This window comes from Bufo gargarizans, chromosome 8, assembly GCF_014858855.1.
Source record: "Bufo gargarizans isolate SCDJY-AF-19 chromosome 8, ASM1485885v1, whole genome shotgun sequence".
Classification (NCBI taxonomy): domain Eukaryota; kingdom Metazoa; phylum Chordata; class Amphibia; order Anura; family Bufonidae; genus Bufo; species Bufo gargarizans.
This window is the reverse complement of record NC_058087.1, coordinates 150812419-150832128: the sequence shown is the minus strand read 5'-3', so window position 1 is coordinate 150832128 and position 19710 is coordinate 150812419. Positions and strand designations below refer to the sequence as shown.

General features: G+C 43.7%; 1 protein-coding gene across 2 annotated transcripts in view; it reads left to right on the top strand.

The window, feature by feature from the left end:
* NAGA (alpha-N-acetylgalactosaminidase) overlaps nucleotides 1–19710 on the top strand; it is a 70059-nt gene that overhangs the window by 33022 nt on the left and 17327 nt on the right. For both annotated transcript variants that reach the window (XM_044304833.1, XM_044304834.1), the window contains exon 3: nucleotides 19004–19178. In XM_044304833.1, the coding sequence (XP_044160768.1) occupies nucleotides 19004–19178 (175 nt within the window). The remainder of the gene's footprint in view (nucleotides 1–19003; nucleotides 19179–19710) is intronic.

The window sequence follows — 19710 nt, the reverse complement described above, 5'->3', positions numbered from 1 at the left end:
GGTAATCCACAGACATTAGAGGAAGGCCTATGAACATTGGGAATTGAAATAAGAGGACACGCTGGAGTGGTGAGCGGAGTATTAACACTAAGAGGGAAATTTATCATTTCCCCCTGTGCTATTTTTCTGATGTAAAAATAAAAATAAAAAAATTACCCACCTTGTGGTTTTGACTTTTTAAACACCACTGGGACAAAATATTGTCGCAAGAGGTGTTTCTACACCAGCCTTGCCATGTTCCTGAAAATGGATGGGCCCAACATTCTTCGCTCATTTGTCTTAATTTACGCCAGTTTCCTGGCGTAAATGAAGTCTGAAAACTACAGCAGCTCAGAGCTGGCGTTGATTTCTGTTCTGGTGCCCACACTGCCTGAAGATGCGCCTTGTCATAAATTATATTGTACAAAGTCCCTTTTAGAGACCCTCGGGATATTTGTATTAGGGCAATAATGGTCTTGGAGACCTAGAATCCCTATAGGGGTCCCTAACTAATGTTAAAATTATATCTTTATTGGTTACTTCTTAAAATATAGTGAACACACATTCTAAAGAAGGAAACTTGTTAAAATTATCAGTGTCAAGTGTCTTCTGGGATAGTTACAGTTGGAGTTTGTGTTGTAACAGTCTCAATTGGTTTGTGAAAGTCCCTTGGTTGGTGTGTCTCATCCAACCTTTTTCTTATGGGACGGTGCTCACACTGATAGTATGTTTGTATTAATTTTGTATCGTGTAATCACATACGGAGCACCAGTGGATGTGTCACTCCTGCAGAGATATTCCACTGTCTGTCCCCTATGAATAGGGTGACAATACAACTGACAATGTTGCTACCATTAAATGGTTGCCACTGCTTATCTCCACCGCAGGTTGCCCTCTCTCCACTGGGGCTACACAGAATCCTCTATTATTGATAGAGGTCTAATTGAAACCGTAAACACCTGTTAGCCTCACTCTAACACTCTCCTATTTGATGTGCTGCTGCAGCGCGCTCTAAACAATTGCTCCCTGCCACTGAACACTGTATAAAATGTAGCCACACTATACCACCCCTCCCGACATGTTTCGCCACATACTGTGGCTTCGTCAGGGGATGTGGGGTATATGTGTGCGCGCGCTCTCTACGACCTTCCTTTATGCTTTTGTAGGTCCCGCCCTCCTGTCCAAGCCGTCACTTGCGGCCAATCACAACCACTTCCTCCGAACGGCTCCACCATACGCAAACAGGACCCGTCTGCCGACGCATATCCTGTGCGCTCCCCTATTCCACCTCGTCACTCGTGCCGCCAGGTAAACAACGCATCTCACATGAATGGGGGGGGGGGGGGTTTAATCTGTCTATGATGGATGTAATCGTCACTATTCTCCACCCCTATTGTCTATCATATCCCCTCCTACTCAATCGAGCATTAACCCGTTCATACCTGTCTGTCACCTTCACCTGCACGTATTGTACTTTGTTACTCAGACTAAGTTATCACTTGCCATTCTTAGTCGCCTACTATCGCTCCAATTCCAGAGGGATTTGCATATTACAATTGATGAGGTGTCAGATTGAGACTGTCATTCACCTGCGGGCAAAGATATATTTACGATGGGGCTTGTATTGTCACCTGATGGTTGGGGAGAGGTCCGAATTTCTATCGGAGTTGTCACACTGCAGTCCATCCTCCATACTTTATATCATTCTATGGAGGTGACACTGTGACTGGCCTGAATGATCTACTGTTGGTACATATGACTGTCCTACAGTTATTGGGCGGTGCCAATCTATAAATATGCTGAGGTCTATAGTGATATTCCTCCTAGTTTGTTATTTAACTGTAATGTTTTTTTGCTTTTTATACTTTTTTTGTTGTGCTATATTCAATTTAAATGAAGGCCGTATATGAAAAGCCTTCATTTAGGCCTCCTGGGCTCAGGGTCTGTAATTTGTGTATCTATCTGGCCTCTTCCTGCAGAAGTTTTGTATCCAAATTACCTCTTCTTGGTCCCAGAGTTTTTTTCATCAGTCCCCAAAATCTTAGGACCTCCGGATTACCACCATGGGCATATGTAATATGCCTATATAGTAACGTGTCTTTGCCCGTATTTATGGCACTTATATGGCCAGATATTCTCCACCTCAGCTCCTGTGTGGTTTTACCCACATACAATTTGGGACAATTGCAAGAGGCGATGTAAATAATGCCACTACTCCGGCAGTTGAAGAACTCTCTAATCATGTACTCACGTCCATCTATGGGGTTTTTGATTTTTTTTTTTTTTTTACTCTAGGTAGATATTTACAAAAGGTACAGCTTCCGCAAGGAAAGGAGCCAGTAATACTGGATTTTAACCAATTTGTATTTGTCATCTGTCTTTCAGGAAGGAAGCTATGAACAAGCTTATCCCTAAGGTTTGGCCCTCTCCTATATGTCACACTGGGATATGATGGTAGTACAGCTCTCAATTGTTCATCACTGGTAAGTACCTTCCAATGCTTCTTTAGGATCTTCATCATCTGCTGATTGCCACAATCATAGGTCCCTATGCACCTAATCCTTTTTTCCTCTTTCCTCTGATTTACTCCACAATCCTGAGATATTAAATCTTCCCTATTTATGCTTTTGACACGATTAAATGCCTTTTTGATGCATTTTCGTGGGTAACCCCTACTCCTGAACAGATTGTAGAGCTCATCAGCCTCTTTCTTAAATGTCTCTTCCGTGGTGCAGTTCCTTCTGGCTCTCAAGTACTGCCCTACTGGTATTCCTTTCCTCAATGCCACTGGATGCCAGCTTGTCCAGTGGAGGAGACTGTTCGTTGAGGTAGGTTTTCGAAATATTTCCGTAAGGATCTGCCTATCCATGTCTTTGTGGATCAGCAGATCCAAAAAGCATATTTGACTAGGGTGGATTTCGAAGGTGAAGTGCATACCTATTTCATTGTGGTTTAACCTATCAACAAAGGTGGCGAACTCCCGTTCCTCCCCCTCCCAAAATAACAAAACATAGTCGATGAATCGACCCCAAAATAAAATGTGACTGGTGAATTGTGTCATGCTGTCATTAAAAACAATAGTGTCTTCCCACCACCCCAAAAAACACAAATTTGCAAAAGTCGGTGCACAAATTAGGGGGGCAACTAAAAGAAAGGTGCGATATAACAGATTCAGAAACCAGAAAAAAACTGGTAATCCAACAAATAATATATCGGAATGTACTCAGCCCCAAACAAGTGGGGCACCTTCCTTCTTGGGTGGTTTTGCATTCTCTAATACAAATATGGGAGCCCAGAACAAGACAGACCAGGTGGTCTCAGTGAGGTCAAAAATACCTTCCGCCACACCGACCCCCTTGGAAAAACCATCATCAGTACCTACATATGCAAGCATGAGTGGTACAAATGCAGTGACATCACAAAATCAAGGCCCAATTATGCCAGGGCAATCAAACCTCTTTGGCACACCACCCATAGCCCCTCTTTTTTTAGGACAGAGCAATGTCCAGTTGAGGGACAGGGACAAGTGGGGATACAACACGAAATAGCTCAGAATGGAAATGTTGAATCCACCCAAATTATAAATCTCTCATCACTGCCTCTCACAAAAGCACAAGTCACCTTCAGTTACCGAATTTTGACAAATTCAACTGGATAAAAGATATAAATCTTTTTGCACGTAAATTAGCACTGCACAAGCAATTTTACAGTACAAATACAGAAACTGGAAAACTTATCCAGAAAGAGCAACAAGCACTAGACATATTGGAGAGCCTACATTTGGAGAGTGAGGGCTATAGTTTAGAGATCATACCTCCACTAACAGACCTCAAACCAAGGTCCAAGTGGACCCCCCCCCTTCTCACAGTTTCAAAAGATTGACACCTTCGTACAGTTGGTATCTCAGGACATCAATAAAGTTAGAATAAACAAGGACTTGATCCCTGGGAATTTGACAAAGGAGGAACTTGGGTCATTGGATGAACTGAGAACCAACAAAGATATAATAGTGAAACCAAGTGACAAGGGGGGTAACATAGTGATCTTGGATAGGGACGACTATGAAGATATGGTAAACAGGTTATTGAGGGATAAAGAAGTCTATCAGATCCTACAGGAAAACCCAACCAGAAGATACCTGGAGGACCTCAAAGGGATTTTGGGAACAGCCAGAAATAATAACCGCCTATCTAAAGATGAGTTGGACTTTCTTTATAACAAAAGCCCCACGATCCCTACCTTCTATGCGCTACCGAAGATGCATAAGAGGAAGCACCCAATACCTGGGCACCCGATAGTTTCGGGGAATGACTCTCTAAGCCAACCTGCCAGTGAATATGTGGATGAGATACTGAGGCCTTTTGTGTCATCTCTCCCTTCGTTCGTTTATTAGAGATACGACTGATGTACTAACAAAAATTAGGCGGAATCTCTATATCTTCATCCACATTCCTGGCAAGTTTGGATGTGGAAGCCCTCTATAGCAATATAGATCATGAGATGGGCATTCAGGCTACAAGGCACTTTCTGGACACTAAGAGCACCAATTTTCACGAGCACAATGAGTTTATTTTATCTTTAAGATTTATCCTAACTCACAATTATTTCCTCTGTAACGGTACCTTCCATCAACAGATGAAGGGTACCGCGATGGGGACTCCTTGTGCACCGACTTTTGCAAATTTGTTTTTGGGGTGGTGGGAAGACACAAATTTTTTTTTTTTCATGACAGCATGACACAATTCACCAGTCACATTTTATTTTGGGGTCGATTCATCGACGATGTTTTGTTATTTTGGGAGGGGGAGGAACGGGAGTTTGCCACCTTTGTTGATAGGTTAAACCACAATGAAATAGGTATGCACTTCACCTTCGAAATCCACCCTAGTCAAATATGCTTTTTGGATCTGCTGATCCACAAAGACATGGATAGGCAGATCCTTACGGAAATATTTCAAAAACCTACCTCAACGAACAGTCTCCTCCACTGGACAAGCTTGCATCCAGTGGCATTGAGGAAAGGAATACCAGTAGGGCAGTACTTGAGAGCCAGAAGGAACTGCACCACGGAAGAGACATTTAAGAAAGAGGCTGATGAGCTCTACAATCTGTTCAGGAGTAGGGGTTACCCACGAAAATGCATCAAAAAGGCATTTAATCGTGTCAAAAGCATAAATAGGGAAGATTTAATATCTCAGGATTGTGGAGTAAATCAGAGGAAAGAGGAAAAAAGGATTAGGTGCATAGGGACCTATGATTGTGGCAATCAGCAGGTGATGAAGATCCTAAAGAAGCATTGGAAGGTACTTACCAGTGATTAACAATTGAGAGCTGTACTACCATCATATCCCAGTGTGACATATAGGAGAGGGCCAAACCTTAGGGATAAGCTTGTTCATAGCTTCCTTCCTGAAAGACAGATGACAAATACAAATTGGTTAAAATCCAGTATTACTGGCTCCTTTCCTTGCGGAAGCTGTACCTTTTTGTAAATATCTACCTAGAGTAAAAAAAAAATTCAAAAACCCCATAGATGGACGTGAGTACATGATTAGAGAGTTCTTCAACTGCCGGAGTAGTGGCATTATTTACATCGCCTCTTGCAATTGTCCCAAATTGTATGTGGGTAAAACCACACAGGAGCTGAGGCGGAGAATATCTGGCCATATAAGTGCCATAAATACGGGCAAAGACACGTCACTATATAGGCATATTACATATGCCCATGGTGGTAATCCGGAGGTCCTAAGATTTTGGGGACTGAGGAAAAAAACTCTGGGACCAAGAAGAGGTAATTTGGATACAAAACTTCTGCAGGAAGAGGCCAGATAGATACACAAATTACAGACCCTGAGCCCAGGAGGCCTAAATGAAGGCTTTTCATATACGGCCTTCATTTAAATTGAATATAGCACAACAAAAAAGTATAAAAAGCAAAAAAACAACATTACAGTTAAATAACAAACTAGGAGGAATATCACTATAGACCTCAGCTTATTTATAGATTGGCACCGCCCAATAACTGTAGGACAGTCATATGTACCAACAGTAGATCATTCAGGCCAGTCACAGTGTCACCTCCATAGAATGATATAAAGTATGGAGGATGGACTGCAGTGTGACAACTCCGATAGAAATTCGGACCCCTCCCCAACCATCAGGTGACAATACAAGCCCCATCGTAAATATATCTTTGCCCGCAGGTGAATGACAGTCTCAATCTGACACCTCATCAATTGTAATATGCAAATCCCTCTGGAATTGGAGCGATAGTAGGCGACTAAGAATGGCAAGTGATAACTTAGTCTGAGTAACAAAGTACAATACGTGCAGGTGAAGGTGACAGACAGGTATGAACGGGTTAATGCTCGATTGAGTAGGAGGGGATATGATAGACAATAGGGGTGGAGAATATAGACGATTACATCCATCATAGACAGATTAAACCCCCCCCCATTCATGTGAGATACGTTGTTTACCTGGCGGCACGAGTGACTAGGTGGAATAGGGGAGCGCACAGGATATGCGTCGGCAGACGGGTCCTGTTTGCGTATGGTGGAGCCGTTCGGAGGAAGTGGTTGTGATTGGCCGCAAGTGACGGCTTGGACAGGAGGGCGGGACCTACAAAAGCATAAAGGAAGGTCGTAGAGAGCGCGCGCACACATATACCCCACATCCCCTGACGAAGCCACAGTATGTGGCGAAACATGTCGGGAGGGGTGGTATAGTGTGGCTACATTTTATACAGTGTTCAGTGGCAGGGAGCAATTGTTTAGAGCGCGCTGCAGCAGCACATCAAATAGGACAGTGTTAGAGTGAGGCTAACAGGCGTTTACGGGTTCAATTAGACCTCTATCAATAATAGAGGATTCTGTGTAGCCCCAGTGGAGAGAGGGCAACCTGCGGTGGAGATGAGCAGTGGCAACCATTTAATGGTAGCAACATTGTCAGTTGTATTGTCACCCTATTCATAGGGGACAGACAGTGGAATATCTCTGCAGGAGTGACACATCCACTGGTGCTCCGTATGTGATTACACGATACAAAATTAATACAAACATACTATCAGTGTGAGCACTGTCCCATAAGAAAAAGGTTGGATGAGACACACCAACCAAGGGACTTTCACAAACCAATTGAGACTGTTACAACACAAACTCCAACTGTAACTATCCCAGAAGACACTTGACACTGAAAGTTTCCTTCTTTAGAATGTGTGTTCACTATATTTTAAGAAGTAACCAATAAAGATATAATTTTAACATTAGTTAGGGACCCCTATAGGGATTCTAGGTCTTCAAGACCATTATTGCACTAATTGTCATAAATTAGGTTTATTCTCTGGCCGCACAGGGGATATCGTAGACCAGCGTGATCTTTAATAAATCTCCCACTAAGGGCTGTTTCACACGAGCGAATGCCGTGCGTGACATCCGCTGCGTGAATGACAGCCAAGACCCGCTGCGGACAGCAGAAGCACGGAGCAGTAACATGATTGATAATGCTCCGTGCCTCTCTGTGACCTCTTTACTACGAAATCACAGTGAGATAAAGTTGTCGTGTGAAACAGCCCTAAGTCTTTTCTTATTAAAGACATGCTGGATATGAATTTTGCACACAACTGTATTTTTTCCTCATCTGATCTGCATTTTTTGCAGATTGGATGTGGACCCAATCGTTTTAACTGGGCCGCAAAAAATGCAGACTGCATGTGCTATCCGCATGTCTGTCCCGCAAAACAATAGAAAATATCCTATAGGCATTTTGACAATATGGCTTGCAGACATTGCGGGATGCACACGGACAGTATCTGTATTTTGCGGACTGCAAAATACATACAGTTGTGTGCATGAGGCTTAGCTGTGTTTATCACCTGGAAGCCTGACTATAAGGGCTCATTCAGACGGCCGTATGCTGTCCGCACAAATGCAGATCAGTTTTTTTGTGGATTAGATGCTGTCCCATTCAGTTCTATGGGGTCCTTTTCTTCCATTGCACGGCTCAGCAAAAAAAAACATGAAACATGTCCTATACTTGTCAGTAATAATCAGGACATGGCCCTATTATAGTCTATAAATCAGCATAAAAACTGAATGCAATCCGTTTTTTGCGGCCATTTTTGTGGACAGCATACGGGGAATGAGCCTTAAACTTTATAATTTATTATAATGCACTCATAAAAATATATCTTTATTGTCTTTTAGTCCTTTTTACTTATCATACCTAGGGCAAGGGAGCTGATGTGCTTTCAGGTCACCATCCATTTATGACAATTGTATAGTGAGCGACTGGATTTAATTTCTCATTTAAAGGGGTTGTCCTACTAAAAATATTTAATGTTTTTCAAATCAGCATCTGGATCTAAATACTTTTGTAACTGCATGTAATTAAAAATTTTGTATAGCCACTGTTATTCAATAAATTGTATCTGTATAGCGCCACCTGCTGTTTGTCCTTTTCCTCATCTCTGTCCACCTCCTGAGGTGGGTGCACATGCTTAGTTCGTCACAAGGAAAGAAAAGTCCAGATTCTTGATAAAATAGGTAGAAATCTTCATAAAATCTGTAACGCAAAAACAGGAACCCAACCATCAGGTCTGTGCGTTTTTTTTTCCCCATTAAGGTTATGAATAATGATTCAGGAATCTAAAAGGCTTAGACGTGACGGTGGGGTTCAGGGGCTGACTGGCAACTTTTGGCCTAGGGGGCAAGTAACACCCAGAGGCCCACTGACCCCCCCCCCCCCCCTTGCCACTTTCGTCAGCCATGTAAATTACAACACAGGAAAACTAAATAAACTAGGGATGCTCCGATATATCAGCCGCCGAAACATATCAGCCGAAAATGGCATTTTTGGTATAATGCCGAAAGTGTCATTGTATGGCTGATACAGTGTTGCATCCGTGTATTCTCTCCTCCCCCCTGGGCGCTGCTCTGTGTCCGAGCAGGGGGGGGGGGGAGACTGTGTCAGCCGTCCGAGCCAGGGCCGGATTAAGAGCATCATGGGCCTGGTGCTGAGGATTTTGCTGGGCCTTTTTATGGAAATATATACATAATATATAAAATCATAAATAACATAACACATTAAAGGGATACCGTCACCAGGTTTCACCCCTGTCAGCTAAAAATATGCTGATGTTCAGGGCGTCTTCACGATTCCTAATGTGGGCTTATAAATGTCATATGTGGGCTTATTTAGCTAAAAAACAGCTTTTACTAACCTGTCAGTCAAACAAATAAGGTGCCCGAGGGGATGTTAATGGATGCAAGGTGCCGTCTGCACCCGCCGCCGTTCGTGCCAGACTTCTGCGCCGCCTCCCGCCCTCCCCCTCCTGCTGTAAGATCTCGCGCATACAAGGGTTGAGCGAAGTGCCGGCGCATGAGCACTTTGCTGTAAGAAGCCAAATGGAGAAGTCCGCACGGCGCATCAGGCAGAGCCCTGTGCGCAAAATCTTACAGCAGAAGAAGGGGGAGGGAGGGAGGCTGTGACGTATATCCGGTGGCAGTGGCAGGACGTGAGAGCAGCTGGTGCTGTTCCTGTAATGACGCGGCCCGCCAGATATGAACTCAGTGCGCCCGCGATTATCCCTCCTGCACCATGCGGATGCGATGCGCTGTGTACAAATCGGCAAAAGGCCGCTCCCGACGGCCTTTTGCCTGGCACGGATGGGCCTATTTTATGGTAGGGGCCTGGAGCTGCAGCTCCATCAGCCCCTACGTTAATCCGGCCCTGGTCCGAGCGCTACAGGAGGAGAGCGCAGTGAGTGGCCGACGTCTCCTCTCCACAATGCTCAGCCTCCTGTCTCAGATTGGCAGAGTGGTGTGTGGGCAGAGACAGCTTGCAGTGCTGTCCCAGGAGGTTGAGCTCTCCTCTCCGCACCGCCTGCTCAGCCTCCCGTGACATTGTGTCAGGAAGCAGAGTGAGGCACAAACACGCAGTGATCAGCGATCACTGAGTGTTTGTAAATAATTGAGAACCTAACATGTTTACTGTGTTCCCAATTATGAATAAAAAGAAAGTGATATACAGGTGTGTTCATTCATAGTTGTAATTATAGTAAACACACTCTGTCCTCATGTTCTGAATGAACAGAAACTCTCAATATAGAGGGTTCCTGTTCATTTGTAACAGGGGATACAGAAATAGAGATTGAGGACTTTGTGTCCTCAATTGCTTTTTCTATTTTAAAAGGGAAATATCAGGCGTCTGTTTAGACCCCTAATATTTCCCCGAAGCCCCTAAAAGTAAAGTAAAAAAAATCTAATTATTTAATAAAAAATGAATGAAATTAAAAGTTTATGATGAAAAATGTAAATTTAAAAAAATGTTCTGTTTCGGCTTGACTATTTTTGTTTCGTTTTGAAATTTGCTTTTTGGTGCACTTCTAAACAAGTCACACTGTAAGACTTTAAAATAAATAGAGAACTTTAATCCGATATACAGAAGCAAAACATAAATTAAAAGGACATGCATTTCTTGAATAGTTTTTTTTTTTTTTTCACACTAGCAAACAAACATGAGAACATATTTTTTTTCAAATAGTTAAGTGCATATTACAACTGCTTAGTGCAGAACATATTATGATGTATTGCATACACCATACTAACATTTGGAGAGGTATGTTTTTCTCAAAAATTTCAAACCGTTAGCAAAGACCTCATCAAAGGAGAGGTCTTCCGAATTTTTTCAAGAACATCTGGAAATTGAACAAGTTCCAAAAGATCTCTTTCAACTGACATTATCATAAGTGCATCAAGAAGTTCTTGCCCCATGGTGGCTCTTAGGCGAGTCTTTATAAGTTTTAACTTACTAAATGCTCTTTCACATGCCACTTGAGTATATGATAGTGTTAGCAGGTATTCATAAACTACAGAGAGATTTTCATAAGCAGTTGAAAAAAGATTATATTTTACAAGAAATCGGTGACAGCAAAGAAAACATTTGTTACAGGACTTGCATTTTGTTTCTTGTTCCATGGTATCAACTTTACAGGAGCCCCAGTCCTCATCATCAGCATCAGTATTAACAGGATTATTATCCAGATAATCATCATCATCATCATCATCATCATCATCTTCTTGCTGAGAGCTAATAGGAACTATGTTTACCTTCCCGCTCTCATGTTCTCTAAGATGTGGGAACAAGTTGGCAAAACTCTGTAGCTCAGTTTTCAGACCCGATTCATCCACGTTTGCCAATTGAGAAATTCTTTGTAGTGCTCCTGCCTCTAACACATTTGGATCTTTTCTGATTTTGTCAAAGAAACGAGGATCCAAGTATTGGGAGTCCTGAACTAATTGTTTGTTTTCAGAAAATCGCTCATCCAGGCTTCCAATAATCTGATCCAGAATTGGTCTAAAAACTTCAACTCGAAAACGTTGGGTTTCACTAATAGGACGTTCATCAATTGAGGATTCGCCAGGCATACGCTTTTTTCGCCCAATTCTTCTCTCTTGTAGCTCTGACTCAACTTCCAGGGAATCAAGGCCCTCTCTTTCTATGATTAGGTAATTTATTTTTTTTGCAAACTGCTTTGCTTTCTCTTTTATAGAAGAAAACTCAATTTTTTTTAGTTGGTCAACTGTACTTTCCACCATTCTCCATGCAACCATATAGTCAAGACCACTTGTTTGAAGATATCTTGAAACAGGGCCAATAACATCAAAAATAGCCAAAAATAGATGTGCAGTTAAAATGGTCTTAAACAAACATAGGTTTTCTGACAGAGAAGAAGCCTCTGAAGTAGTCTTTGAATCAGACTGTTTGAACTGTGAAATCAACAATAACACTTCTAAAGTGTCCAAAAATAGTGAGTGTTTTTCTCCAAATAGCCAGTGGAGGGCTTTATCTTTGGCCCACCATCTTGTCTCCCCAATTTTTTGCAACCTGAGAAGTTTCTCATGCCCACATCTCTTATCAAGCTGATCCCTCCAGACATTCATTCTCTTGTGAGAGTCCCCAATAAATGTTGCTAGGCGATGTAGAAGACCAAAAAAAGTTTTTGCCTCTAAAACATCACAGCAGTCAGATATGCACAGGTTTAAAATGTGACTATAGCACCAAATGTAGACAGCATTAGGCACTTCCTTTGCAATCTGAGCACGCAACCCCACATAAGCACTTTTCATGTTTGCTGCTCCATCAAAAGACTCTCCTGCTATTTTTTTGTAATCCAGTCCAAGAATTTTAAAACTTGACATTAAAAGTTCATTGAGTCCTCTTCCAGATGTATCTTTTACCGGTAAAACAGAGATGAGACGTTCCTTAACAAATTCCTCTTTTACATATCTAACAACCACAGTAGCTTGGTCAACTACTCCAACATCTTGTGTAGAATCTACTTGGATGCTAAATCTCTTTTCACCAATTTCAGACACTATTGATGACTTCATGGTCTGAACGATTGCCATAATAACTTTTTTTACTGTGTTATATGACAAAAATGTCACAAGTGATCCACGGCCAGCTGTCTGTTTTCCCAGGAGTCTTCTCTGTTTTTTACTCTTTTCACTTTCAGAAATGCATTTCCGAATGTGATTTTTAAGCGGAACGTCATAATTCGAGAGAAATAAAACCATTTCTAGAAAGTTTCCATGGTTAATTTCAGCATTATTCAAATTATATAATGATTCATTAGTTCCATGGGCACGAAAAGGTAATCCTTGTTTTGCTAGCAGTTTAACAATATCAAAGATTCGTTTCATTACTTCTATGTTTTGAAGTATCTCCTTCTTTCTTTTTGAAGCATGTGCCTGGTTTATCAATGTATCAATGCCTTTGCTCTTTGTTATAGTAAAATATGTGTTCACAGCTTCACGGTGAGTTTTTGATATCTCATGTTTGTTAGTAACCTGATAACAATGCCTAAAATTTGTACACCCACTAGTGAACGATGAAGTGGAATTTGAAAATGCTATGCAGATACTGCAAAAAAAAGCTTCAAGCTTTCTATTGTTTACTCTGCAAGTGAGCCATGAACGCCTAATAAGATCTCCATTTGGATTTCTACGGAAATAAAAATCGATTTCTTTAAAGGGAAGGCCTTCACAATCGGTAGTGCTTGGTTGCACTGGATGCATTTGCACAAATGTAATTTTTTCTGCCATGGAACATGTAGAAGGAAGACTAAAGAGAGTTTTGGTGGTGTCAAACTGAACATCAGAAGATGCAGACTCTTCTTCTGTTCTACCGCTTTCTAAATCATGAAAGCTTGTAGCTTCAGAGCAAGGAATGGGTGATTGTTCTATAATAGTCATTTCAGAACTGCTTTCAAAGTCCAACTCCTTCTCTATTAAGCTACTTGGACTTTGTGTTCTCAACTCCTCTTCAACTAGCACATCTTGCCTCACTGGAAGCCTATCTTGGTCTGTGCAAACCTCTGTTGGTCTTTCTTTGGGTACTGTTGCACCATGACCCTACAAAAAGTCATATAAAAATTATGAACATTATGAGCAGTGCAGAAGGCTGCCTACCCCTGCTTTACAACTTCTAAACTTTCAACTCACCACTGCAAATGATAATTTCATTTGCTTAGGATCCTTTCCTGCTATGTCAAGCTCTTTAGCCCTTTTCTCGCGTATTTTTTGAGCTCCATTTTTTTCCTTGCTTTTTGATGGTATGCTCTCCATATTTATCAATAAGGAATGAACTAAACTGTTTGCTGGACATCAAACAAATAAAAGGGAGTAACAATTAGGACAGGAATAAGGGCTTTATAGTACATATCCAAAATACAAATTAAAGCTTCATATATGCCAATCATCTAAGGTGACCCGAAGGTGAGGGCATGCCATGCCAGTGTGCTCCCACAGGTGTAAGGGCACCACCGCACAAGCATTACTTACTGGAGCGTTGGGCATCCAGAGCAGGCCTTTGCAATGGAACCCTAAAGCTCAACACACACCTTACAATCTGATTGTACAATTTCCTTTAGATCTACTAACAACAAAGTTTGCAAACTAATGTGGCATACAATGTGCGATGTCACTAAAAAACATACGGGGTTCACTAAGGAGCCAAAGGATTAAGCTGAACATTCGGCTGTTCACTTTCTGCTGTTTGGCCCCTGAGAGAATAGCCCGTACAAAAGTGAATAAACTGACGAATGTTTGCCTCAGCAGACCCAGATGTTGGATCGGCTGAGCTAACCAGAATACTCCCTTTGGTTCAGCCAAAAGTCCTGAGGCTGTTCAGCTTAACTAAAGGGGAAGTGAAGGGAGACAAAGCGATAAAATTAGCCGTACAGGTCTGAAGTGAATAGTCGAAGAAGCTTCAGCTCCCTTCATTTCGGGACAGGTATTTATTTTGCAGCTTATTAAATAACACCCTCAGTGATAAAGGAGTATGATGTAAGTCATGTGGGGATAAAACAAAAAATTAACTCCTTAGGGTGCAAAACAAATCTGCACCTCAGTTGCAGATAATCACCATAAAGGGTTAATTTGTATAGTAATCTACTTTATTTGATTTTGTTTTTCTACATTTTAAAAATACCTCTCTGTCAGTGTTGACCGGAAGAAGGGGTAATGGTAGGGGTGGGCGATATAGACGATACATCGTCAGTAAATACATCACCAATTAATAAAGTTACTGATTAGTTTATAAATGTATAAACGTCGGGGGAAGGGGGGGGGGAATCTGTGGATGGCACCGTTTAGGGGGGGGGGGGAAATCTGTGGATGGCACCGTTTAGGGGGGGGGGGGGGGATCTGTGGATGGCACCGTTTAGGGGAGGGGGATCTGTGGATGGCACTGTTTAGGGGAGGGGACTCATCTCCCTGCTGTTGCGTACACAAAGCACAGGGCAGCAGGGAGAGTGTAAAGTCATATTCACGCTAATAGAGCTCTATTAGGGTGAATATGACAAGGGTTCTAGCCCTTAAGGAGGCTAATAGTTATTAAATAAAAAGTAAAAAAAAAAAAAAATAAGTTTAAACACGCCCCCCAAATATAGAAAACAATATATCGCGATATATATCGCACATGCTTAAAATTAAATCGCAATATAGATTTTAGGCCAAATCGCCCACCCCTAGGTAATGGCATGTCAGAGTTTTAACTAGAGGTGCACCGAAATAAAAATTTCAAAACCGAACAGAGGTGTGACGTAGAGATCAGTAAGAAAGTCCAAAGGTCATAGTTACTGTTACTCCTTTTCTTTCTTCATTCAGGTGTTGTTCCCTCTTGTCTTTCTCTCCTGATAGTTGTGGCCTGGGGGTCAGATGAATGCTTCAGCAGCCTCTAGCCGCCGAGATAAATGCTCCTGCAGCTTCCTGTGGTGTCACTGTCTCCTCCCTTCAGGTCCCCGTATCACTTCAAAGCCTGCCAATGTGGGCAGTCTCCCTCCCAGCCAATAGTAGCAGAAGTGGGCGGAGGGAGCTGCCGTGGCCGCAAAGGAGCCCGATCAGAGACACGCGCATTTGGGAAGGCAGCATGTTCTCGCCAGCCGCTGAAGTAGCAGAGCGGCCGAGAGGAGCTGGGTGACACTAGTGTTTGCACCGACGGGGGCCATTTATAGAGGCAACAGTAGGGTGAGCACATTTCCTAACTGCCATTCAGGGACACTTATTTTCACAAGTGCACGGTCACGCAAGGCAGGGGAGGAGCCACACACAGGACAGTACTATGCAATGCCGATCTGATTCGGAGATCGCATGGTATAAAGATCGCATAGTATAAAGAAGTGACTATCACCAGGGCCGATTCTAGGTTAACTGGGGCCGTGGGGTAAAAAACAATAAGGGGGCCCCCACATGACACTTGACGTTTGCAGAAGAAACGGTATATTGTGTTGCACGGTATATGCATGAAAACTTACAATTACTTGGCTTGACCCTTCGGGATCTTGGACACCTCGACACTTTGGCCGCGGCTCGGCGGAGCTGATGTGTTTTATCCTAATGAGAAAAATTTCATAATGAGGATTTGGAGAAGAGGCAGAGGGATAGCAGAGCAGGGAGAGGCCGGTGCTGCTACTAGGTGGGTCATACCATGGGGGAGTAATAAAGCCCACCATAATGCCCCCTCCCCAGTAGTAATAATTCTCCTTATAATAGACAGTGCAAAAAATACCCCCTTGTAATGTCCCCAGTTGAGCCAATGTCCCCATAGTGCCCCCTATAATGTGCCAGTAGCCATAGGCCCCCCTATATTGTGCCAGTAGCCATAGGCCCCCCTATATTGTGCCAGTAGCCATAGGCCCCCCCTATAATGTGCCAGTAGCCATAGGCCCCCCCTATAATGTGCCAGTAGCCATAGGCCCCCCCTATAATGTGCCAGTAGCCATAGGCCCCCCCTATAATGTGCCAGTCGCCATAGGCCCCCCATATAATGTGCCAGTAGCCATAGGCCCCCCTATATTGTGCCAGTAGCCCATAGGCCCCCCTATATTGTGCCAGTAGCCCATAGGCCCCACTATATTGTGCCAGTAGCCCATAGGCCCCCTATAATCTGCCAGTAGACCATAGGCCCCCTATAATCTGCCAGTAGCCCATAGGCCCCCTATAATCTGCCAGTAGCCCATAGGCCCCCCTATAATCTGCCAGTAGCCATAGGCCCCCCTATAATCTGCCAGTAGCCACATAGGGCCCCCCTATAATGTGCCAGTAGCCACATAGGGCCCCCCTATAATGTGCCAGTAGCCACATAGGGCCCCCCTATAATGTGCCAGTAGCCACATAGGGCCCCCCTATAATGTGCCTGTAGCCATATGCCCCCCATAATGTGCCAGTAGCCATAGGTCCCCTATAATCTGCCAGTAGCCATAGGTCCCCTATAATCTGCCAGTAGCCATAGCCCCCCTATAATCTGCCAGTAGCCATAGCCCCCCCTATAATCTGCCAGTAGCCATAGGCCCCCCCTATAATGTGCCAGTCGCCATAGGCCCCCCATATAATGTGCCAGTAGCCATAGGCCCCCCTATATTGTGCCAGTAGCCCATAGGCCCCACTATATTGTGCCAGTAGCCCAAAGGCCCCCTATAATCTGCCAGTAGCCCATAGGCCCCCTATAATCTGCCAGTAGCCCATAGGCCCCCTATAATCTGCCAGTAGCCCATAGGCCCCCCTATAATCTGCCAGTAGCCATAGGCCCCCCTATAATCTGCCAGTAGCCACATAGGGCCCCCCTATAATGTGCCAGTAGCCACATAGGGCCCCCCTATAATGTGCCTGTAGCCATATGCCCCCCCATAATGTGCCAGTAGCCATAGGCCCCCCCTATAATGTGCCAGTCGCCATAGGCCCCCCATATTGTGCCCCCGTGCCCCCCTGCCCCCCACCCCCCTCATAAAGTGCCAGCCCAGTAGACTACTGGGCTGGCACTTTATGAGGGGGGTGGGGGGCAGGGGGCACAATCTGGCTAGTGGTGGCTACTCCTGGCACATTATAGGGGGCCCCCCCCCAATCTGGCTACTACTGGCAGTAGTAGCCAGATTAGGGGGGGGGGCCCCCTATAATGTGCCAGGAGTAGCCACCACTAGCCAGATTGTGCCCCCTGCCCCCCACCCCCCTCAAAGTGCCAGCCCAGTAGTAGCCAGATAGGGACAGAAATAAAGAAAAAAAAAAAAAGTCAGTCAGACATACTTACCTCCCTGCTTCTCTGGACTCCCGCCTCCAGCCAGCACAGAGATGCAATCACTATCACTTTACGGCAGCGGCTCAGTTAGGCCGCAGGACCGGCGCAGGTGGCGCGATGACGTCATCGCGCCGATGACGTCATCGCGCCGCCTGCGCCGCTCCGGCGCACTGCTCCCCTGCTCCCCGTCTCGTCCCTGGCATAAAGCGGCTGTTTATTCCGGCCCGGCCGGCCGGGACAGCAAGCCAGGGAGGCCCGGGGGGCAATTGCCCCCCTGCCCCCCGGCCCAGTCCGCCCATGGTGGGGTTCCTGTTTTTCTGTTATGGATTTTATGAAGATTAAAAAACATATTTATGAATCTGGATTTGGTTCTGGTCATTTCTCTTCTTGTGATGTTCTGTTGGATCGATTTTCCATGGGTCCAAGCACAGTTTGGACACAGATGGTGAGATGATTATTGTATTGTCTTTTTAACCACATGCTTAGTTACATCCTTCAACTGCCAACAGCCCTTACATCTGTTAGAAGCTGCGAGAAATGCAGAGAAAGGAAGCACTCTCTGACCTGTGCTAGGGAGAGAGCTGCAGCAGAAAGGACATGGCCCCTTAGGAAGGACACCCACCCCTGAGCTGTGATAGGGAGAGAGCTGCAGCAGAAAGGACATGGCCCCTTAGAAAGGACACCCACCCCTGAGCTGTGCTAGGGAGAGAGCTGCTGCAGAATGGACATGGCCCCTTAGGAAGGACACCCACCCCTGACCTGTGATAGGGAGAGAGCTGCAGCAGAAGTTGCATTCCCTCTGAGAAATGACACCTCCCCTCTTCAGTGAGAAACCTTGCTCCCCCAAGCTAGATCTAAGTAGCTCAGGGGGGTGGGTGGGTTATGTTTCTCATTGAAGAGACACACCGATGTATGAGAAACATAAATTTCACCTATACTGCGTCTAAGGCATGTCATCCAGCTAACCTGTACCCTGCCCTGTACTGGTGGGCGGCAAGAACCCTGGAACAGTGCGGTCTACAGATGGATGTCTGGTATGAGGTAATTTTATACATTACAATTGTTGGGAAATGGCCCCAAGCAATTAATTCTTGTTCAATTCACAATACAAGTTGAAATAATGTAGAATATTATCTTGTGGTGTGTGTATGTGTATAAATAAAAAAAAAAAAAAAAAAAATTTTATATATATATATATATATAATATATATATATATTTAAAATTTTATGTTACTGTGTTGTTTTTCTTTGTATAAAAATAAAATAAAAATGGTATTATAAAAAAAGTCCTAAAATAACACCAATACTATTAAAACTAATAAGACTAGAGGCAGAGTATGTACACCACGCCATAAAAAAAAAAAACCTATAGACTTCAATAAACAATATCTGATGACACAATATACGTATACATTTTATTTATAATCCTCTTTGGTGTAATATTTTCTAGTGAATATTTAATTAAGAGTATAGCCGACAAAATGGTTGACAGTGGATGGAGGGATCTTGGTTACGTTTACATTAGCATCGACGATTGCTGGACCTTGAAGAAGAGAGATTCTAACGGACGACTCCAGCCTGACCCAGACAGGTTTCCAAATGGCATTAAGGCCCTAGCAGACTATGTGAGTAATCTATACACAGTATGCAAACACCATCAAACTACCATGTTCTGTGCTTTTCTTGTTCTGGTGAAGTTGATGTAAAATTCAAGGAATGAATCGACGTCCTGTGCAAAATAAGGTGTGTCTTTTATTAAGAAATTCGATGCACACGCTGGTCCGGTGCTGCCGCTTCTAACCTCGTTGCGTCTGCAGTGCTTATGAGCAGTTCATCATTCACGCAACTGCCACAGCAAGTCAATGTCCTCAGCAGTCGTGTGCATTAACGGCAAGTAACTGTGAGGCCAATGACTGGCTGCAGCAGTCAAATGAACGATAATTGGCACATGACCACTGCAGGCCCCGTAGAGACTTGAGCAGCGGCACATTTAAAATGTTAGTAATTTTTTTAAAATTATTTTTATACATCTCCTGCTTTCCAAAAAATAATGCAAAATCTTTGAGAAAAGCAGGGTAAAGACTATGGACATCTTTGTCCTGATTGTCCCTTTGCTTTGTAAATGCAAAATGAAGCGATGTTCTATATCGTCCCCAT